Source organism: Vulpes lagopus, chromosome 11 (genome assembly GCF_018345385.1).
Source record: "Vulpes lagopus strain Blue_001 chromosome 11, ASM1834538v1, whole genome shotgun sequence".
NCBI lineage: Eukaryota > Metazoa > Chordata > Mammalia > Carnivora > Canidae > Vulpes > Vulpes lagopus.
Genome location: NC_054834.1, coordinates 70,472,940 through 70,495,017, shown reverse-complemented (window position 1 = coordinate 70,495,017; position 22,078 = coordinate 70,472,940). Strand labels below are relative to the sequence as shown.

Here is a 22,078-nt window from a genome sequence, read left to right as displayed (position 1 = left end):
GCGCACCCCCGCCATGAGCTGCGCCCCGCCGGCCCCAGCTGCCCCCCACCACCCACATGCCACCTGTCCGAAGGCCCTCGGCAAGGAAGCCCCCAGCCCTCTGCTCCCCTTGACCCCACCCCACCCCACCCCACAGAGGGGCCCGGGCAGCTCCAGCGATCCAGCCGCCAGGTCCTGGCTGGCCGGCCGGCACCCACAGTGTTGAACCAGGAAGGCGGTGGCCGGGCTCCTGGGCAAGTCAGGGGGGTTGGCCAGGCCAGCCGGCAGCTTCTGCCCTCCCCACCCGGCTGCGTCCTCTGGGGTGAGCAGAGACAGTGTGTCCAGGGCTGCCCAGTGGGGAGGACTCGGAGTTGTATGCCTCCAGCTGGAAGGTCCACTGGTGATGAACCAGCCAGAGGACAGAAGGATAGGACACTGATCTCCACCTGTTGAGGGGACCTTCATTTTGGTGACCTTTCTGGCTGGAAGGATGGCGTGGGGAGTGAAGGACCGAAATTGGGTTCTGGCGTCCCTCACACGGGACTTGGGAAGCCTGGTGGATCTCCTCGCAGGGTCCCAGGGCTCAGACCCAGGCAGGGCTTCCCTTTGCTGGGAAGCCAGAGGAAACCATTCCCTGCAAGGAACTTTCCCCCAAATGACAGGACTTGTTGTTGGGGGAGGGGATTCCTCAGAAGAAGTAGAGAGAGGGGCCCCAGGGCCTGCACTGCCCCCATGCACCCCATCCTGCCACTCTCTGGAGACTTCTGCCCAGACCTTCACCCCGACGACCGGGCCAAAGTTGGGGTGAGAGCCCCATCCCCAATGGGGTTCACGCAGAAGGCAGTCTGGTCTGAGCTCTTGGGTCAGGAGGGTTCTAGACCTCTGCTCTCTGCAGCCCCTCTGGTTGGGTCCACGGAATTCTGGACTTGGGGGTCCTGAGCTGTAATAGCTTGTTTTCCAGGCAGCCTGTGTGCAGGTGGGGCGGGTGCGGTAGGGGGTGGATTGGGGGGAGGGGTGACCTTCCTGGTTTCAGGGTCACCTGCTCCTCCTGCTGGGACTGTTCTCTCTGTTGGGGAGGTGAGGGGGGAGGAGGGACGTGCTCCCCAGTCCTCAGGACTCACTGCCTGGCTCTACCCGCTGGGCTACCCACCAGGGAGCAAGGGGCAGTTTTCAGAGACCTCTTTCCAAGCCTTGAACTCCTCGTCTTTGAAAACAAGCTGTTTCCATTCACGTGGGGTGAGTGACAAGGGCGAATGGGCAGTGTGCTCAGCCTGAGGCCAAGTGATGGTGGACTGGGGGTGACCAGAAAGCTCCCGTCTCTGGGGGTTTGAGCAGAGCTGTCCCGGTGGCAGCAGGGGGAGCCTTCTAACTGGCCTTGGCCTTGGCCGTGCACTGCAGGGGGCAGGGCCCACGCACAGGGACAGCTCAGGTGACTCAGCTCTGCCGGAGCCCTGGGCCCTGTGGCCGCCCCCCACCCCCTACCTCCAGGAAGCTCTCCAGCCTCTGGGGCTGCATCCCTGCATCATTCACCCCCAGGTCCCATGTGACCCATGAGAGTTTGCAAAAATCAGGCAGGAGGAGGAATTTATTGCCAGTCTGTGCCCTGGGACCGCGGTCACCCGACTTTGTCCCTCTTCTGGGGCAGAGGCTGTCTCCAGAGCACCAGGAGGACAAGGACATTGGTGGCAAACTGCACGTGGCCAAAGACAGGGACCCCAAAGCTGCGGTACAGGAGGCCGCCCACGGTGGGCCCCACGGTGCGAGTCAAGGGCTGTATGGAGGCGCAGAGGCCCAGCATGGTCCCTGGGGGGTGGGGGTGGAGGGCAAGTCACACTGGGTCCCTGGACACAGCTGAGACCTCCCCTGTCCCCACCATCATCCCTCTGCTCCCCTAGCTCCCTCCACCCAGACGTGGAGGTCTGCTCTTTCCAGACCACCCAGCTGTGCAGAAGCTGCACTGGTGCTTCTCAGATGTGGAGCTCAGCCTGTGCCCTGCCCTGGAAAGTTCCAGAGCACAGGAGGAGCCTGGGAGGTGGGGGGGTGCACAGGTCATGGGCCAGGCCCTGCCCTTCTAGGCCTGCCAGGGAGATGGCATCCAGCCAGCCTGGAACCGGGTAGGGTGGGCTGGGGGCTGGGGGCTGGGGTACGAGGCAGGCCGACACTCCCAGGATCACGCTCCAGCCCCGACCACCCTCATATGGACGGGAGCGTGCCCCCCGCCTGCCTCTCTGTGCCCACTTCCCAGGCTCACCTGACTGCCTGTGCTCCCAGCTACCTGACACCCATGTTGCTGACTACCTCCCAGCAGCCGTGCCCCATGTGGGCAAGCGTGCATGGGGGTACTGTCAGCATGACGTGTGTCTGGGGATCCTGGGCTCCTGGGGCTCAGAGCCCCGTCCCTCGTCCCGGGAATCAGAAAGCCGGCTGTGCCAGTGGGGAACGGCCTGGTGAGGCCCTGCCCGAGCTCAGGGCCTGGCGTGGGGGAAATTTAAGAGCGGCTTCTCCCATCGCCCACACGCCCTGCAGACACCGGGGAGCAATTACTACGCCCCCTCTGTGGTCTCGGGTTCCCAGGCTGGTGCTGGGAACCAGCTCCTGGCTCCTTCCGAGCTGAGGGGTGGTGCCTGGGGCTCTGGGTGGCCCCGGTCGGTAGCTGGGGTACGCTCCACCCTCCTCCCTGCCAGGCCCTGCCTCCACCCTCCTCGCTCTGTTCCCCTGCCTTCTCCCGGCCTCTCCTGGGTGTCGGCCACCACTCCAGGCCACCCTCCAGGCCGTGCCTGGCCGCCGGGGAAGAGGCCTTGCCCATCAGCCACCTGGTTCCCATCCGGGCCTCTAGACCTCCGTCTGTCCTTCCCTGGCATCCATCCCAGGTGGATGGAGCGAGGGTTGGACAGGCCCCCTGAGCTTTCTAGCCTGCTAGGTCCTTCACCCTCCACCAGCTCCAGGAGCCCCTGAACTCTGCCTGCTCCCTGCCCGCCTGGACCGGGGGTGGGGGTGGGGGTGGGAGTGGAGGTGGGGGATGGGCAGCAGCCGGGGCACAGTCAAGCCCAGGGACCTGCATCTGGGTGGGAGACTCAAGCCTCAAGAGAGCAAGGTGCAGAATGAGGGCTGGGGACATCTGTGTCCCCCTGGGGTCCAGGGGGGCCGGCTGGGGGTGTCCCAGATTCAACTAGCTGCGTGCCTTCATTCACTCATTCAGGAAGCACCCGCACCCCATCCCCCCACCCCCGGGTGCTAGAGGGAGCACAAGACTGGCTCCCGAGTTCCAGCGTCGCAGGCAAGCCCCTTCCTGCGCTGAGCACACTTGGCACCCCTGGGCCATCTTCCTGACTGGCCTCTGCAGGGTACTTTCCATTCCACACCCCACTCCACACCTCTGCCCAGCTGGGATGGCTGCACTGCCATCTTTCCACCCTCCCGTTTAGGGAAATCCTGCCCACACTTGAGAGCCAAGCCGGACACCGCTCCCAGGAAGCCCTCCTCTCCTCCTCACACCCCTCCTCTTCCCCCCTCCCCCGCCGCCTGGCCCAGACTGGGGTGCAGAGTGTCACCTGAGCCATCTTGTGGCCCGCCAGCCCTGCCTTGCCCATGGAGACCCCAGGCAGCCCACCCCACTCAATGCTCACTGGGGCCGGGCATGCTCCACCTGAAACTGCCCAGCAAGCCTTGCAGAGAGGAGGCCCCAGGCTCCCCAGCGCATGCCCGCCCCGGCTCTCACCTGTGTCTGAGGCTGAGACAGCCTTGGTCAGCATGCTGTCGGTGACCACGTTGAGGGCACACAGGCTGAAGACCAGGCCAGGCATCAAGAGGCAGAAGTGGAGGACGTTGGACATCAGGGCCTGGCACAGGGCAAGGCGGGGAGGTCATGGCGACTGGGGGGTGCACGGGACCAGGGCAGAAGTGCCCATCCCTGAAGCCCCCCAGGGAAGGGTGGCCCTGGAGGGAGTGGAGGGACCAAGGGGCCCAGGGGCTCTAACGTGCACTGGGCGTGTGCAGACGGTAGGGGGATGGGCCTGGGACCCCGCCCCTCGTCGTGGGTGCCTTGGGTTGGGGGGGCTTCCCTGAGGGAAGGGCTCACCATGGCCACTCCCACCACGATGAAGACGAGTACGCTGGCCTGGAGCAGGGTCCCCTCCGAGAAGTGGCTGCTCAACCACCCGATGACCACGCCCTGAATGACCTGGGGAGGCAGGGGGAGGGGTGATGGTGGGAGGGATCTGGACGGGGCTGTCCCCTGCCTTGGGGACCTCCCTTGCTGTCCGCAGCCCTGGGGTTCCCCTCCTGGACCTAGCGGCCACCAGGTCAGGGTAGAAGAGAAGGTCTCGTAGTGTGTGTGTCAGCAGCAGGGTCCCTGGGGAGATGGGGCTGCCTAGGCCCCTGACCCATGCACCTTTTCTCTTGTGCAGCCGCTCATAGGGCCACTGGCCCCTCTGAAACCCATCCTGTGTCCTTAATCTCTGGTGTGATGAGCACATGTTCCTCCGAGGAGGCCGGACCACCGCCGAGGGCAGGTTCGGGAGGCAAGGCTTACGGGGTTTCCTCCAGAAGCACTCGCTGTGCGGCCCTGACTCCAGAGCAGGAGACCCCTGTGGCCCGGGAAGCCCCGTCCAATGGCCCCTGTCCCCTTCGCCCCTGTCTTTAGCGCTTTGGTCGGGGGCAGGACCTGGCGTGTCTCAGATGGGGAGGCCCGAGCCCAGGGACGTGTGCCCGTGTAGGCTCCTCCGCATGGCGGGCCCGCAGACGTCTCAGCCACTGTCCACCAGGGGCCATCCCCGGGCGGGGACCAGTCCCGCAGCTCTGCGTCCTCACCACGCCCCAGTCACAGCAGGTGAGTTGAGGCCCACAGGCTGGTGTCACTTGCCCCAGGTCCCAGAGCAGGAGCGGGGTTTGGGGTGATGGATGGTGAACCCCAGCACCTACAGGTGCCAGGGAAGGTGAGGCGCTCCCTTTCCTGCCACTGCTCCTTTCCCCGAAGCCGGATGAAGGGCTGGGACTCCAGGGGCAGGCCGCTCCCAGATCAGGATGGGGGTCCCCTCTGGCCCTCTTCCCGCCTCCACCAGGCAGGCAGCAAGAGCCAGGGGTGCCCTCAGGGGCTAGGAGGGAGGCTGGGGGTCAGCGTCCCCAGGGGTTAGGGACATGCTGCATGTCCTGGGGTGGACCTAGCCCAGCCCTGCTCAGTGGGGTCACCCGCCACCCTCACTGCCTGCCTGGCCTAACAAAATTGCTTCAAACCAGAACCATAAATAAATGTCCTTTAAAAAAAAAAATCCTACTTTCAGATTTGCCTGATCTTAGATTTGTTTGCCTCTTTTTGTAGAGGAAAGTCTATTAGGCAAGTCCCTCAGCACAGCGCAGCTGGAGGACTCTCAAGACCATGGTGGGGTGACATCTGGCCTCGCCATTCATATGGACACCCAGAAAAAAAAAAGAAAAGAAAAACATATAGACACCCAGACCAAAACCCTGGGGCGGTACTGTTGTGCCTCAGTTTCCCTATTTGCTTAAAAAAAATCCTACACTGGGGCGCCTGGTGGCTCAGCGGTTGAGCGTCTGCCTTCAGTTCAGGGAGTGATCCCAGGGTCCTGGGATTGAGTCCCGCATTGGACCCCCGCAGGGAGCCTGCTTCTCCCTCTGCCTGTGTCTCAGCCTCTCTCTTTCTCTGTGTCTTTCATGAATTAAAAAAAAAATCCTAAACTTCCGTGTCTTGCAGGTTACTACACGGAACTGGAAGTTAACAAACAGGCCCGTCCGCTCACACCTCCCCCAGGGGCAACATGGGCTCCGTGAAGCACTCACGTTCCTTGCACCCCTCTCTAACAGCGCCCAGAGACCCTCATATGACCACGTCCAGCCCCTGCGCAGACCCTCTCTGTAGCCCCCACCCTAGTCTCAGGACATCCAGGCCCCTCCTGCCCTGCAGACCACCCCCCACAACGCGTCCTCAGAACCTAGGCCCTCTGCCTCAGTCCGCTCAGCAGCTGGCAAGCTCCCTACCACAGGCCCTTTGCACCTGCAGCCCTCCCAGCCCCCGACCACTGCCCTTCTGAGGACCCTGTTCTCCCGTGAGGTCCTGGTCACCCCGACACATCAGGTGTGTAGGTGGCTGGGTGCTGATCTGCCACTGCGGTGGCCCAGCACCTGGCCGAGTGGGGGCTCTCACAGGAGGGTCTGCAAGTCCCCTGGGGAGACACCACCATCTCCTTGCATTAGGACCACCCAGGGAGCGGGGCAGGGGATGCCATGGTTCCCTTGGGGTCCGGCTGCCACTGCCACACTTCAGGAGGGGGCAGTAAATGGTTTGTGGAGGGAGGCAGCAGGTGGGGGGTGCCAGGCACAGGCTCGGCTCACCCTACAGTGGGGCTGCCTCTCGGACCCTCGGTGAGCAACCCTACCCTAGGGGGCCTGGGGACGGGGCGGTGCTGATGGGCCTTCAGGCGTCTCCCTGTAGACGTGAGACCCCCACCTTTGTGCCCAGAGGTTCCAGAAGCAGCCACCCCCAGGGTAGCCTGACATCCCTACAGGTGCTGGAACCCCAGGCCCAGCTCAGGCAGGGTCGCCACTGTGGACCAGGTCCTTGCCCAGGCCGCAGGCTACTAGTCTATCCCCGGGGTCCAGGGCAGAGCCGGGGGCAGCCATCTAGAACCCTGCCCCAGCGGCCCCAAGTCTGGTTTGCTGTCATTGTTGTTGTTTTGTTTGTCGCCCAGCCCATCCTGGCCCGCGGCGCCAAGGCCCTCCCTCTGCCCTGCGGAGCCGCCACGGGAGCTACTATTTTAGCAGCGGGGTCCCGACCGGTCCTGGGCCCAGCGGTGGCGGCAGCATGGGGAGCAGATGGCCTGGAGGTGCTGGGAATGTCATGCGCTTCCGGAGAGGTCCCAAGCTGCCTCCCCCCAGACGGTCCCAGAATAGCCCCTCCCGCACTCCGGCTGTTGGGCAGGCGTCCAGGGCGGCGGCAGTGCGTCGCCACCTGTCCCTGCCCCGGCCCCCCAGCCTGGCACAGATGCCTAGGAGGAGCCAGGGCCTGGGAGATGGCACACAGGACACCTGTCCCACCTGAACACGCTTCTCAGGTACCTCCTGCCCTGGGGCCACCAGTCTTGGGGCATTTCACGAGGACACAGTGATTGTCACTTGGGTGGGACCCCCGAGATGCCCGGCCTGTTCTGAGCACTCATTTAATCTACCAAACAGCCCACAAGTCACTGTGGTCTGCCTCACTGGATGGACAAGGAGACGGGGACCTCAGCTTGGAGAGCTTGCCTGCTGTGGGCAGGCAGCCTTGTCATGTGCCCCCCACAACAGGCACCACTCCTGCCCTGGCCCGTCCGCAGTGGGGTGCCAGATGGACACTGGGTGGACCCTTGACACCAGCCTTTGCTGGGCACTAGCCTCCTTCCTGCCCTCTCAGCAGACAGGACCTCCAGGCGGGTGAGTGTGGACACAGGACACAAGCCCATTGGTGGGAGCCTGGAGCCGGGACAGGAGGGCAAGCCCACTTGGGGGCACAGTGTGGACCCCGGCTGGCAGGAGGGCAGCCGGAAGCTAACCATGCAGAATGTGGATGGCAGGAGTGCAGGACAGCCTCCGAGCCATGGAGAAACTGAGGCAGGCAGGCTGCACGGTCCATCGCATCCGAAGACCTCTGACCTACCCGAGGCACACCTTGAGCCGCTAGTAGCCACTCACCATCTGGAGCACCCCAAAGAAGGACGTGAGGTAGCCGGCCTGAGCGGCATCCAGCTGGAAGAAGTCCATGGAGATGATGGAGAACATGACCAGGAACAGTCCTAGGAGAGGCAAGGAGCAGCTGCCTGGTTGTCCCCAAGCCACAAGGACAACTGGCAGGTGACACCAGCTGGGTCCCTGACAGCTTTCCTGAGGATTCTGTGGATCTCAGGCACGGGAAGCGTGGCCCCAGGGACCAATAGAGACAGTGCCGAGGAAGGTGCCAGAAGCTACCCTGTGGCCAGGCTGGCCGGAGCCCAGGGCATCCTGTGTGAGGGCTGTTGGGAGGCGGGGGGCCCCAGGGCTGACAATGTGGGAGGATGTGACCCCAGGTCCTCTGGTGGCCCCCAAAGACCCTTTTAACTGAAGTCAGCCCCGAAGAGCCAGCCTGGATCCAGCACAGCTGGTGAGGGCCCGGCCGGGCAACATCTGCCTCCTCCTTCACCCCCATGGACCCAACCCCGAGACCTCTGCTTTTGCAAGAGTGAGAACTCTCTGAGGGCAAGAGATGAACTCTTTGGCGCCAGCAAAACACCTCATTAATTTGTCCTGTGCTGCCTCCCAGTTAGAGGACCCCAGAACAGGGGGCTTGGAGCCTGCCCGGTGGGGTACTGAGGACTGCGTGTGAGGGGGGCCTGAGGGCTGCAGGGGAGGGGCACTGCTTTTCTGTTCTACCCCCTCACTCCTTTTTTTTTTTTTTTTTTAAGATTTTATTTATTTATTCATGTGAGATACAGAGAGAGAGAGAGAGAACCAGAGACACAGGCAGAGGCAGAAGCAGGCTCCGTGCAGGGAGCCCGATGTGGGACTCGATCCTGGGACTCCATGATCAGGCCCTGGGGTGAAGGCAGCGCTAAACCGCTGGGCCACTGGGGCTGCCCTACTGCCCTCACTCCTGCAGCCATTCGGCATGAACCGGGAGCCTCTCCTCCGGGACCCATGTGATGGGTGATGGCACGGGGAGGCTGCAGAGCTTGGACCCCCGGCGGAGGGAGGCGTCCACGCCAGGCTCAGGGACTTACCAGAGGGGAAGCCGGACACCACCTTGACCAGGAACACGGGCAGGACACCGGGCTGCAGCAACAGGCGGCTGATGGCTTTCAGGTCAAAGATGCTGGCCTTGGGTGCGCCTAGGGGACCCCGGGAGGCTGCTCAGACCACCGCATGGCCCTCTCCCCAGCTCCCCGACCTGGCCTGGGCCCTGGGAGGGGGCGGGCAGGCCTGCAGGGTGGCGGGGAGCCCCTTCTCGGGGCAGCTCCGCACACTCCTAGAGCCAAGCCCTCAGCTCCCACTGACCCTGGGAGGCACCCCAGAAACACAGCACCTCCACTCGCAGGCAGCCTGGCTCAGCCCTGGCCCTCACTCCCCCGACCTGTGTGACCTGCTGGCCACCGACAGCTGCTGGGGAGTGGGGGCCATGGTCTGGCTGTGAGCACCCACCATTTCCTGACCCAGTGACCACCTCTGAGCATTGTGGCGTCGGCTTCCAGCTGCGTGTGGCTGGGCGCCCCTTGCCCTCCCCACCTGCCCAGCTCTCCTGGAGGCCAGTTTGGCTGTGCCTCTATCCCCTCCAGGGCCCGGCGCATGTCTTCCCTCCTGACCTTTCTGGGTCCAGGCTTTCAGTCACTGGGCACAGAGGCAGGGGTCCCCTGTTGGCTCCTCTGTGGAGCCCTGCCCTCCCTTGTGGGCCTGGGAGGTCCCACATGTCCCAGCTGCACCGCTCTGCCCCCCACCTTGGCACTCCCCAGGACCAGTGTTCCTGCACACCTCCAGGGGAGTATCCGGTGGGGCCCCCCCGGAGGGGAGTACCCGGTGGGGCCCACCCGGAGGGGAGTACCTGCTGGGGACTACCTGGAGGGTATACCTGGTGGGGCTTACCTGGAGGGGTAGCCTGGGCATTGGCGCTAACCCCCTTAGTGTTGGTGGGGATGCAGGTGAAGCTGAGGACAGCTGCCACAAGGCTGGCCACAAGAGCCACGAAGGCTGGACACTGAATCCTGGGGGTGACAGCAGTGGTCACACAGGACTTGGGTCCTTGGGTGTGGGTACCGCGTGCGGCATCTCCTCCATAAGCCCCTCAGCCAAGCTGGGGTCTGGACAGCTGAGAACAGCTCAAACCCCAGCAGCCACATCCTCACAGCCCGTGACTGGGGGCAGGGGTGGGACTCACAGGGCACATTCATGAGGTGATGCGATGAAGAAGCACATGGAGCTGTCTCCAGGCCCGAGGCTCACACGCAGCTGCAGCCTCTGGCAGCCACGGCAAGTGGGCCCCGGGTCTCCGAGAGTGGGCAGTGGCAGGAGCCCCGGAGCTGAGCCCTGGAGGGAGGGAGGGAGGGGCGGCTTCTCTCGGGAGATGGGCAGCTCCCAGACTGCTGAGGGGTAGGGAGGCCCCCAGATGACAGGTCCCAGCCAGGGCAGGGGAGTCACACGTCGGGGGTCCCAGGGCTCAGCTCCAGGCCGTGTCTTCGAACACGGAGGAGCTCCCTGCATACACCCGGCAGAAGGGGGCAGGCCATGGGTCCTGCTTATTTTACAGAGGGGAAAACTGAAGCTCCCAGAGGAAGGACCCTGGCCCCAGAGCAGTTTTCATCCCTCTGGTGGGACTGGAGTGGCCTCCTGGGGTGGGGGGGCAGCTCGCCTCGTCCTTTAGGTGACATACGTCTGGCTCTTTGGGCAGATGGGGAGCTATGTGTCAGGTGGCACTGGGGTCAGGACACCAGGATGGGGTGCAGGGGTGGCAGGGGGCCCAGCCTGCCTCTTGGCTCCACCTGCAAGAAGACCATGGAACCCCACACGGCCTCATCTGTGTCCGTGCGACCTTCATGCCTCCTTCCCATCACTCACAATGGCCTCAGGAGCCCCTGCCCATTGCGCCCCTCTTCCTGTGGGGCTGGCCATGCTGGGCTTGGGAAGGGGCTTCGGACACCACCCTCGGATGCCCTCCCTCCGGCCTGCCCAGACTACCACCAGGGACCCACACTCAGGCAGGCCCCTCGGCGTCAGCTCCTGACACAGTCCCTCCCCAACCACGAGTCACCGCATGGAGGGCACAAGTGGCCAGGCAGGCAGTGTCACCTGACAGCATGGGCCCTGGGTGGGGGCTGGCCCCCCTGATCATGACTATTTCTTCTGGAGGCCAACCTGTCCCCTCCAGGGTGTGGAGGGGAAGATAGGAAAGAATGGGAACTTACAGGGCCAGGCTGCTCTGACCTTCCAGGCTGGTGCACGGCCATGAAGCCCTTCCCCTCAGCAGCAGAGGAAACTCCTATACAACCCGCAAGAGCCCTTTCCACAAGCCCCAACACCTTGTCCTCCAAGAGGGGCTTGCTCCATCGTTGGAAGTAGATGGCCCCGAGGACCAGTGGGCCCCGGGTGGGACCCTGTGCCAAGGCCCCAGTGAACATCAGACCAGGGAACCCCTGTGTGAACTAGGTCCTGACTCCAATTCACCAGCCCCACACCTGCCCTGTACAAGGCCTCAGGGCATAGACACAAGATGTCCCGGCTCTCTGCGGGGTGCAGAGAAAGGACTTCCTGCTCTTGCCCACTGCTGCTGCACGCGTGCGCATAGACACGCGGGGGCACACGCGCACACATGTAGCTCCCTTGGCAAACCACAGGCAGGAAAGACCCTGTTCCGCCTGGGGTCAGGGGGGCTGTGGGGGCAGGATCACCCCACATCTCTGGCTAGGAGCCCCCCAGACTCACACCGTTGGTCAGGGGCGGAGCTGGCCTTCCTTCCCCCACCTCCATCTGTGGCCCCCCAGCCGACTCCCACCGCCCTGGATGGTGGATAATCGGGCTTTCTGACCACCAGGCTTCTGAATGAACGGGCACGTCTGCGACTGACAGGCCAGGGGGTCAGAGGCCCGGACTCAGCCCCCTGGGGAGGGCCGGGGCCAGCAGGAACGGATCTGTGACGCGGGCAGGGACTCCCCGGCCCCGATGGCTGGCCCCAGAGAGAAGGGCCCTTTCTTCGGGACCTGCACGTCACTGCTTGGGGCCTGGCGGGCAGGGACAGAACCTGCTTTCTTCGCCAGATGCCCCGGAAGTTCGCGGGAGCAGAGGCGGCCACTTAGATGGCTATTTTGGGAGGCTGGTGACAAGCGAGGGCCGGCGGCACAGAGCCAGGGCCCTCCCTGTGGCATCGCACCCACCCCTCAGTGATGGCTACTAAACCAGGGGGCCCCAGAGGGAGTAGGGGGCCTCAGCTTCCCAGGGGCCGTGGGGGTGTCCTCCCCGCCTGCAGGCCCCCGCCGACCCCCCAGGACAGATGCCAGAGGGAGCAGAAGGCCAGGGGACCACGCGGCCAGCTCAGCCCCGCCCCACCCTGCACGGAGGGCATCCTCTCAGCCTGGGAGCCCTCTGGCCTCCAGGACGCAGCTTGGCGCCCTTGCCCATGACGTGTGGGTAGGTGCGCCCCTGAGCACCGGGCACAGTCAACTCCCCGCCGGGGCCTCCTGCCCCCTTTGTGCAGGATTGCGGACGGCCGCGTCCGGTTGTTGGCTCGTTGGAGCCCGGTTACAGATTGAGTGTGGACCCCGAGGGCAGGCCACGTTCAGGGTGTCTCTGCCTACCCACCCCTTTGGGTTTTGGTTGAATGGACGGACAGGAGGCCCGAGGGATGCAGGCCATGAAGGGACCCCCGGGCAGGACTCCGGACATCCGTCTTTCTGTCCTTTTGCCCTTCTCTGCAGTGACCTTGCTGGATCTTTCTGTCCTTTTGCCCTTCTCTGCAGTGACCTCATTCAGATGCAATGAGGGCCACCCTCTCGGGACACCGAGGGCTGCACGGGTCCCCAGGGGCTGCCTGGCCAGCCTGGAGCCCTGCCCACCGGCCACAGTTTGTCGTGGCCAGTTGCTCGCGCTGGTGGAACGGTACGGCTGACTGCGACCTGCCTTTCGTCCTTAGCTTGGGGCCTGCCGTTCACCAACATGACGTCGTCAGGAGGGCAGTGGGCCAGGCCATCTGCCCACCCTGTGTGGGTGCTATGCTTTTGTCCTCTCCGACCACAAGGTGACAGTACTCACAAAGCCAGTGCTGCCCTCGCCCCTGCCCTGAGGGTCCCCGGGCCCTCTCCTATCCTACCTGGGGGACAGACTGGGGTCAGCTGGGACCCAGCTTCCTGTGACACAAGGATGTGAAAGTCATTGGCTGTCCAGCCTGGAGCCTGGGGTGGAGAAGTCACCCTGCCCTCCCCAATCCCATGACACTGTCACTAGAACAATGTCTGAAAATGAAAGTCTGTGGGGCCACTCCTGATTCAGCCTCCCTCTAGCTTCTGGGGCCCAGAAAAAAAGGATGAAAAGCCTTGTCTGGCCTGACCCTTTGTAGCCCTCTGTGTTCCCTGAGCACTTGATCCCTCCGCTTCCACACAGGCCTCCAAGCATGCCCCATGCCCCAAGCTCCTTCCTGCCCCAGGGCCTTTGCACAGGCTTTCCCTTGGCCTCACCCATCCCAGTCCCACCTTCAACAATTGACTTCTCCCTCCCCTGTCAGGTCTCAACTGAGCTTGCTCTGGGCCAGCTGGGCCCTGTTTGTGCACTTCCCAGTGTCCGGAACACGCAGGGTCCTTCTGCTGGGTCTCTGTGTCCCCTCCTACCCTCCCATGGTGGGCACCAGCAGGCCTGGCTGACCCTGCAGAGCCTCGGTGAGACTGTATGAGCAGCAAGTGTAGTAGGCTGCTGGGCTGAGCCACCACGCACTCTGTCTCAGTCATTCAGGGCAGCCCTGAGTGTTTACTCATTAACTTCCAGGGGAAGCAGTGGTGTCACCGTGTCACCGGGGCGGAAACCCTGTCAGCAGGATAAGGGCTTCCCATTCCCCAGGCCAGACCAAAGGCTGAGATAACATCCCAAGTCCTCAGGGAGATAAGGAGCATAGTAAATTCCCTCTGAGTCACCGAGGGCCCAGTGGGCAAAGCTGGTGGCAGTGCTGGGGCCGGGGCAGGGCCACTCACTGGCCAGCGAGTACTCAGCAGGGCTGCCCGGTGACCGTGACACAGAGTCAGTTTGCCTGACCTCCGGGAGCAGAAGCTGCCCTGGCCGGCTGCAAATCCTCCCAAGCCTAAAGGAATTGCTATCCCCATGGGCATCTGTCCAAACCCCGAGCCCTTCCAGGGACCAGAGCCTTGACTATACCCTGTGACTTTGTGGGAACCAGCCCCTCAGAATCAGGTGGTGGGAGGCCTGCCCACACCAAGTCCAGGAGTCGGGCTGGGGGGCTTACCCGGTCCCATTGCCAGCAGGGTTCGCCAGATGGCTCCCTTTTCCAGGAGCCCCTGGACCCCATCCCCTGGGACCTAACTCAGAGCCGTGAGTCACAGAGTGCTCCCCACCTGCTAAGTGACTCAGGGCCCTGGCCTCCCAGCTGGAGCTCCCCGCTGAGCCCAAACCAGTTATACCAGTGCCCGTCCCACATCCTGAGGCTGCCAAAGCCACTTCCTCCCCCTCACCCCCGCTGCCCTGGAGGTAGGGGGCATGGCTGAGCCCTTTCGGAGGACGGGTCACAGGGTACAGACTGGGCAGGAAGGTGATGGACGAGGAGCCCTGACAATGTGCCTGGGTTTCTACTGGGGACAGGGAAGGGAGGCGGGATGTGGTCTTTGCGGTGGGGAGACAGGGAGACAGGGCGCTGGCCCCTGCCGTGGGGCACAGGATGGAGACCTGGAGCTCCATGGAGGAGACACCCTCTCCCGGGGACCTGTTTCCCCACCTATCCCCGCACACCCTGGACATTTCACAGGTGAGAGCACCTGTCCAGGTAGGTGACAGTAGGTGCCCCGAGGTCCACGGTAGCGGGTGGCTGGGCTGCTGAGAGCCCAGGTGGGTGGGGCAGCCTGGGGGCTCCTCCCTGCCCTGCCTCTCCCTCTCCTGCACCTTCTTTACCCCCTGATCCCCCTAATATGCCCCCGATCCTCTTTCTCTTGCTCCCACCACCCCAGTGGCAGGGCCCTCCCCTCTGTGACCCACACGCCCCTTGGCTTCTGCAATATTCTCCTGGATCTTGCTCCCTTCCTGTCCTCACTGTGTCTCTCCCTTGAGCCCCGCTTCTAATATGAAGTGCCAGGTCTGGGCTCAGGGCTCAACCTGAACCAGTTCCCAGGGCTTAAAAACCACCCATATGAGGACATAGCCCCGCTCTGCCCACTACACACCCCCTCACTCAGCTGAGTGACCCACAGCTGCCCAACCCACAGCCTAACAGGCACCAGACTCAGCCCAACGTGACCTGGATCCCTCCAGCACCACGGATTGCTCAGATCTCAGCAGGATTCATGGCTCGCCCAGGGCCGACCCAGGGTCCAGGCATGGCCCTGTGTTCACACCCGCATCCCACCCATCAGCAAAACCCAGGCATACTCTGCCCTCTGCCCTCTCCCTCCACTGCCCTCCCTGGTCCAGCTGCCCCCTCCTGCCTGGACTGGTACAGTAGCCACCTCACTGGTCTCCCTGAAGTGGCCCTTGCTCCCCTGTTCTCCACACAGTAGCTGGGTCACACTCAGGCTCCCTGGCCTGGCCCCCTGTGCACCTCCCCTCCATCCCTTCCCTGTTCCCCCACTCCAGCCATACCAGCCTCTTCCCTTCCCCAACCTCAGGGCCTTTGCATCTGGTGGGGCTTTGCCTCCCCAGACGTCCTCCTGCCACCCTTCTCAACTCCTTCGGGTGAGGCCCTGGAGGCCACCTGTCCATCTGCCCTTAATCCTGCTGTATTACTTTTGACTCCATGCAGCTCACCCTGACATTATAGAAATACATATCATTTTCACTTTATCCGAGGACTTGGCCTCATCACCGCCGTGTCCCAGAACCTAGAATCCCAGGGCACTTAGTAGCTGTTCAGTAAATAGTGGTGAGGGAACAGGTGAAGGGAGCACCACCTTCCCCACTGCAGCCTCCTGCCTGAGCAGAGACAGACATCCACAAGCCAGGCTCTGGTGAAAGTACTGGGGAGGAGACAGGTGGGGTCAAGGACTTCCGTCCAGAGGAAGCTGGTGTAACGAGGTCACCCTCCCCTCCTCTTCTCTAGTCCCTAGAGATCAGCCATGCCCCGCCCACATCTACTGCTGTTGAGGTCTGTCTGGAGGTACTTGGGGAGCCTGGGGGAGCTGATGCCCCCAGAGGCCCAGGGCTGGCAGAGGGTCCACCCAAGACTGGAAGGTCTGTGTGCTTGTGTATGAGTGTGTGTGTGTGTGTGTGTGTGTGTGTGTGTGATTCAGACACCAGGAAGGCTCCTCCCCTGAGCGGAGTCCCAGGGCAGCTCCCCTAGCCCTGCACAGGGCGGTTGGGTCACTAGCTGGCACCGGGCCTCCACCCACAGCTGGGCTCCTACTTCCGAACTGAAAGCAAAGGCTGCGTCTGAATGAAGGTCAGGGGCAAGGTCCATTCCTATGAAAGAGGCCGATCTGGAGTGAGTGTTGGGGTGCTAGGGGTGGGGAGGAGGAACTGGGTGGGGCGCCGGTCTCCCAGCGGAAACGAGGCTCCCCTCCCTGGCCTGATGTGGCCTCTCCAGGGCTAGGCGTGCCGGGTCCAAGGTCAAGCTCTTCTCCCTGGGGGTGGGGGAGGGCACTCCTAGGGCCGCTGCACAGACAGCTCAGTGCAGTTCCGAAACCTCCAGAAGCCGCCCCCAGGGCGCCCACTGGCCTGCCGGGACCCCGCCTCCAGGGCCTGCCCTCTGGTTTTCTAGGTCCAGCCTGACTACCCCGTGACCCCTGACGGCAGCAGGTCCCCCCAGCTGGGACCTCCTGGGTCCAAGAGGCGGGGGGGGGGGGTTACCCTGTGCGGGCGCTGCCCCGATGCGCACCCTGCGGGGCTGCAGCGCCTGTTGACCGTGGGTGCGCGGTGTCCGCCTGGCGGGGAAGGGGCGAGTGGGCGGGGCTGCAGTCCCGCCCCGGCCCCCGGCCCCGCCCCCCGGCCCGCCCTCCCCCCCCAGCTTTCCTTCACGGGGCCCCGCCGCACCCCGCCCTCCAGCCCGCTCACCCGCACGCGGCGCTCAGGGTCCCGCCGAGCAGCGAGCCGAGGATCATGCCGACGCCGAAGCACAGGCCCAGCCGGCCCAGGGCCGCCGGCCGCTCCTCGGGCGCAGACAGGTCCGCTATGACCATCTGGGCGGCTGGGGGAGGCGGGGGGCTGAGCGCGGGGCCCCCGGCGGAGCCCGTGGGGCCCAGGCCGCGCCCCAGTGTCACCCCTGCTGTGCGCCCCGCCTGGCCCCGAGCGTGACCCCCGTCCCGCCCTCTGGCTCTGGCCACGCCCCACCCCACCTCCCCAGGTCGCACCGGGGCCAGGCGACCCCACGAGCCCCCCCCCAAGTCCTCCCGCAGCCAGGAGGCACCCCGCCTGGCACTACCTGGCAGCCCGTGCGCCAGCGCGGCGGGCAGGGGCGCAGCGCAGAGCAAGGCCAGGCCCGGCAGGCTCGGGCTGCAGGCGGCCGCCAGAAGCAGGTAGAAGGCGGATCCCGCCAGGAAGCTGAGTGTGAACGCGGCCCGCGCCCCACGCTGGTCGGCGAACCTGGGGGGCCCAAACCTGTGAGGCCGCGGAGAGTAGGCGGGCCCCCCCCCTGCCCCCTCTGCCGCTGACGCCCACCCCCTGGGGCTGCGATCTCTAGGCCCCGGGATCTGCTCATGGCCACCAGGGAGACCTGGGTGCCCATGGTCCCTGTGGGGTCTCGGCTTCCCCATCCTTCCACTGGGGCAGTTTTCAGTGATGGGGTGTCTGACCCAGCCCAGCATTCCTACTCCCTTTGAGCAGACCTTGTGGGGTCCAGATGGAGCACCGGGGTGTGTGTGTTTTACAGAAAGTGTCTCCCAGGGGCACCCAGGGGGCTCAGCCGGAGAAACATCTGCCTTAGGCTCAGGTTGTGACCTCAGGGCCCCGGGGGGCCAGCCCCACCTTGGGGGGGTGGCTCAGCGGGGCATCTGCTTCTCCCTCTCCCTCTGCTGCTCCCCTTGCTCATGCTCCCTCTCTCTCTCTCCCAGATAAATACATAAAATCTTAAAAAATAAAATAAAATATCTCCCAGGCTTCAGCCCTATCTGCACCTGTCCCCCCCCGGGGCCCATGCTCTGTCTGACTGCTGCCTCTGCAGCCCCTTTTCTGCACAGTTACCCTAAAGATCTGACTCCTGCAGGAGGAGGCCTGCCGATGGCCCTGGGCCCAATGCTCCCGCCTCCCTGAGACCGGTGGGGGTCTGGGGGTCCAGAAGAGTTTCTTCTGGGACCCCCAGCTCAGTCCAGGTGGACGTGTGCAGCCATGAGAGCATTGCTAGTATGATTCTCTGTGTGGCTGCAAACCAGCGTTGGTGGAAATGGGGGGCAGGGGCTTTACTAGCCTGATAAATAGATGTCCTGGGCTCAGCCTCCCCCTCTTTGGAACAGGAGCTGCCATCACCCTAGTGGGCCCAGGATCAGGTCTGGGAAGCCGGCATGACCCAGCCCATGACCTCTGAGGGGCAGACCCAGGTCATGGCAGGGGAGGGCCCCCAAACTTCCCCACCTGACAGTACCTGCCAAATAGTGGCCCGCCCAGCAGCTGAAGCACCCCGAAGGTGGTCTGCAGGTAGCCGAAAGCCACAGAGTCCAGGCCCAGCTGCCGAGTCAGGTACTGCAAACACAGGAGAGGCCCGTGGGAAGGGGCAGGGGGTCTGCGTCCTCAGTGGGTAGGGAGTGGGTGGGAGGGCACCCCTCTGGCCACTCTGCAGGGGGGCCCAGAACTCAGCTTCTCTTCTCATAGCTGTGAGCCGAGCCCATTGGGACCTCTGGGTCCAGGCTTCACTAGGCCCAGGGCCCGGTGAAGGCGGCCACTGGCCCTCCCTCCCCTCTGCGGAGCACACCTGATGCAGGAGAGACCACCATTTTGACTTCATTCACTTGAAGCTGCCTGGTGGGCTGTAGCATCTTCCAGACCAGCTAGAGATTGTCCCCAAATGCCCTGATGACCTCCAGAAGGTGGCCCATTTCCCAGTAGGACACAGGCTTGCTCTTTGGGGCTTCCAGGCTCCCCTGGAACCCCTCTGGGGAGGTAAAGGCAGTGCCCAGTGTCTCTCCAGGGAACAGAGGAGTCTGGGAACCCCAGATTAGCCCTCTCTACTCCTCTGACTTCAACATCCTGTAGCGGCTCTGTCCCTCACCCTGGCCTCTGAGGTCCTGGCCCCTCCCTCCAGTGAGCCCCCCTATAATGGGTTGAATTCCGCCCCCCCCCCCAACTCTGTTGAAGTCCTATTGCTCAGTATTCAGAATGTGACCTTTTTTGGAGATACAGTCTCTACAGAGGGAATCAAGTTCGGGTGAGGTCGTTAGGGTGGGTTTGGGGTCTTTCTACATAGGGGGATTTGGGACATGGACACACCCAGAGGAACAGCCATGTCAGGAGTTAGAGGCAGATATTGGAACATGTGGTGAATGTCTGGGATCAGCAGAAGCTAGAAGAGACAGCAAAGACCACCCCACCCTCCCCCCTGCCGCCACCAGTGTTTGGTGCTTTGCCAGGGAGCCCCAGAAAGCAAATGTCCCTCATCCCTAACCTCACACCCTGTACTCTTCCGAAGCTCAGTCTGGGCATCCCTCTGCCTTCTTTCTCACACACCCCCCTCCCCAGGGCAGCTGGCATCCCAGGGCAACTAGCGATCCCCCTCCTCCCTCCCTCTCCTCCCAGAATGGGACAGAGGGGAATGGGGCTGCTGAGTGAGGCCGGAGAAGCCAGAGCCATGCTGGCTGTCCGGACCATCATCCCGTTCCCCAGCGAGCCCACGCTCCCCCCCCCGCAACTGCATCCCACCTTCTCCTCCCTCTCAAACCTGCCTCGTCCTCCCCTCCTATCCCTGCTGCCACACCTGCCCACCTGCGTTGTCCTCACCTGAGTCTCTGTCTCTTCGGCATCCCACCTCCCCAGCGCCTCCTCTCTCTGGCTCCATTAAGGGAAGCACACCTGCCGCTGTCTCTCCTGTTTTCCCTCCACCCCTCCCCTCTGGCCACCACTCCAAACCTTGTTCCCTTTACAGCAAAACCCTTGGACGGAGGAGCTTCCTAGCCTCTGCCTCTCCCACCGCACACCCGCTGGGTGCCCCCTCCCCTGCTCCCCCAGGCTCAGCTCTGCTGCTCCTCCTATTTGCATGACCCGTGCCCGCACCCCCCTCCCGCATGACCCCACACTGCTGCTCTGCTCACACTCACTCCAGGGAACCAGGCTGGGTCCCAGGCAGCCGCTGCCACCCCAGGACCTCTCAACTGCCCCTGGCTCTCCACTCCGTGTCCAGAAGCATCTGGAATTCAGGACATCCAGAACTGGCTCCCATGGCCTCCCCCAGACACTGGCTCCACTGTTCCATCACTGATGGCCTCTGCCTTCCCACAGCCACATCCAGTCCATTGGCAACTACTGTGCTTGACTTCACCACAGTCCCCAAGGCTAGCAGCTTCCTGCCTTCCCCTGCCAGCCGCCTTTCTGGAGCTTTGCCTCCCCTCTCCTGCCCTCCCCTCCCTCCTCTCTAGCTGCACTGTTCTCACTACTACCCCAGGGCCTTTGCACCAGCCTGGCTTGCTCTTTGTTTCCTTTAAGGCTGCCTTCTGGGGGAGGCTTTCCTGCCCCCAAACCCACCAGCTGTCTGTGGGCACCCTCAGCCCCTGGAGCAGGCCTTATTTTGCACACAGCACAGTCTAAGACTCGGATCGTGAGTCTACATCTGCTATAATCCAAGTTCTGAGAAAGGGTGCACACAGTAAGGGCTCGGTGAGCATTTAAAGAACAAAACATGCAACCTTGCTGGGAGCTCCAGCCTTGCTCTGGGCCTTTCACTATTCACTGGCACTCCCTGCACCAACCTTCCCAGGGAGGGACATTGTGGCCTATTCACGATGGGATGGCAAGGCGTCTGCCCAGGCCCCCGGGCTGCTAAGGATGGAGTCAGGGCTTAGAGGCAGGGAGTCAAGGCTCACTGTCTGGTGGGGAGCCCCTGCCATGCCCACCGTGGTGGCAGAGGCAGTGCCCTCTCCTGCCCGGATCCCCGGGGCACAGGCTGCTCAGGAGAACCCCCTAGGGGTTCTTTAAAAGTGGCCTGTAACCACCCGCCTACTATTGTGGGCAGAGTTCCAGATCTGGGGAGGCCACAGAGGAGGAGATGGGGCCAGGCCCGCCCTCATGCCCTGGCTGGGGAGACAAGTAATTCAATATCGTGCCACAGGATGTGGGGCGTGGGCCACCTGCAGGAGGGCTGACCACGCAGGATCTGGATGGTGGGGAAGAGGTTCTAGGGTCTGCAGGTGTCGCGGAGGAGGCTGGCCGGAGCCGAGGCCTGTGAACAGGAAGGACAGAACCCAGCGGGTGCGGTGGATCAATAGGGCAATGGCCCCCAGGGCGTGGGAGGGACAGGGCCAGGCCAGCCCAGAGCAAGGCAGGGCCACAAGAATGACTGTGAGACAGTGGGGGTGGCTCCCTGTGGCTCCTCCCCAGGGCTGGCCGTGCACCAGAGCACAAAAAGTGCTGATGGATGGACCAAGAGGCACAGTCCCCAGGCTCTACAGCTTGCTCAGCTCCAGCGTGGTGAGTGGCCTGGGCAGCCCTGGGCCCCCACCCCCGGCCCCTGCCGTGGCACACAGGGAAGGTGAGAGGGACAGTTCCAGCATGCCGGTGGCCAGGCCCCCTGCGGGCAGGGACTCACCGGCAGGATGGAGAACCGCATGAAGAGGCAGGTGAGCTCCAGGGCAACCAGCACATAGGTGAGGACGATGACCCGGAGACGGCCCGGGGTGCCTGTCCCCCTGGAGTACTGGCCCCGGGCCCCAGGGGCTCCCAGCATCCTAGCAGGTGCAGCAGAAGAGCCTAGCTGGATCCGAGCAGGAAGCAGGCACAGCAGGCAGGGGGCAAAAGTCCTGTTGTGCTGGGCAAGGGTGCTGAGTCACGGGGCGGGAGGAGGGCAGTGCCCGGCCTGGCCTTGAGTCGAGGAGAGCGCCTGTGGGAGAGGCCAGTGCTGCAGGACCCCCAGCGGGGCTTCTAGCCACCTACTGTGCGAGGTCAGGCCACTCTTGCCCCTGGAGAACATGGCAGGTGGCCCTCCTCCTGCACCACTGACAACTCTGAGTGTGGGGGCGCATGGCTCCCTGGGAACCTGCAACAGAGGCACTGCTGGCTTGTGGGGGCCAGGCTCTGTGCCCCACGTGCCTTACACAGGAAGGCACCAGCACCCCATTTAATGAGGGGAGCCCCATTTTAGAGGCCCAGATGGTTGCTGGCTGCAGTTCAGGTAGGTGCCTCCCGCATGTGTGGGCCTTGTTTTTTGGGGCCCTGTTGCTGGGAGAGCGGCTCCTTAGGCCCACAGTGTACCCCCCACCACGATGGAGCAGTTCTAGAGGAAGGTTTACCCCCCCGCCCCCAATCCCCCAGC

General features: G+C 63.7%; 1 protein-coding gene across 3 annotated transcripts; it reads right to left on the bottom strand.

Annotated features, from left to right (window-relative positions):
- Positions 1–1,546: 1,546 nt before the first annotated feature.
- SLC22A18 (solute carrier family 22 member 18) lies at positions 1,547–21,605 on the bottom strand. Of its 3 annotated transcripts, XM_041721741.1 has the most exons (10): positions 21,356–21,586; positions 18,206–18,303; positions 17,051–17,211; positions 16,684–16,816; positions 9,580–9,698; positions 8,724–8,831; positions 7,663–7,763; positions 4,058–4,159; positions 3,698–3,818; positions 1,547–1,782 (listed from the first exon to the last, which is right to left on the bottom strand). In XM_041721741.1, exons 1-10 carry the CDS (start codon positions 21,491–21,493, stop codon positions 1,595–1,597), a joined length of 1,269 nt encoding a protein of 422 aa, XP_041577675.1. In that variant the 5' UTR covers positions 21,494–21,586; the 3' UTR covers positions 1,547–1,594. The 3 variants fall into 3 exon arrangements, with proteins under 3 accessions (XP_041577675.1, XP_041577677.1, XP_041577676.1); XM_041721743.1 differs by lacking the exons at positions 16,684–16,816; positions 17,051–17,211 and having other exon boundaries at positions 21,356–21,605; XM_041721742.1 differs by lacking the exons at positions 16,684–16,816; positions 17,051–17,211; positions 18,206–18,303; positions 21,356–21,586 and adding an exon at positions 9,872–14,616.
- Between the last annotated feature and the right edge of the window lie 473 nt (positions 21,606–22,078).

Coding starts and splice junctions, on each gene's coding strand:
- SLC22A18 (XM_041721741.1), bottom strand. CDS start 21,493: ATGCTGGGAGCCCCTGGGGCCCGGGGCCAGTACTCCAGGGGGACAGGC. Junction 9,699..16,683: donor ACCCTGAGCGCCGCGTGCGG/GTGAGCGGGCTG, acceptor TGTCACCCCCAG/GATTCAGTGTCCAGCCTTCG. Junction 4,160..7,662: donor TCTTTGGGGTGCTCCAGATG/GTGAGTGGCTAC, acceptor CTGCCTCCCCAG/GTCATTCAGGGCGTGGTCAT.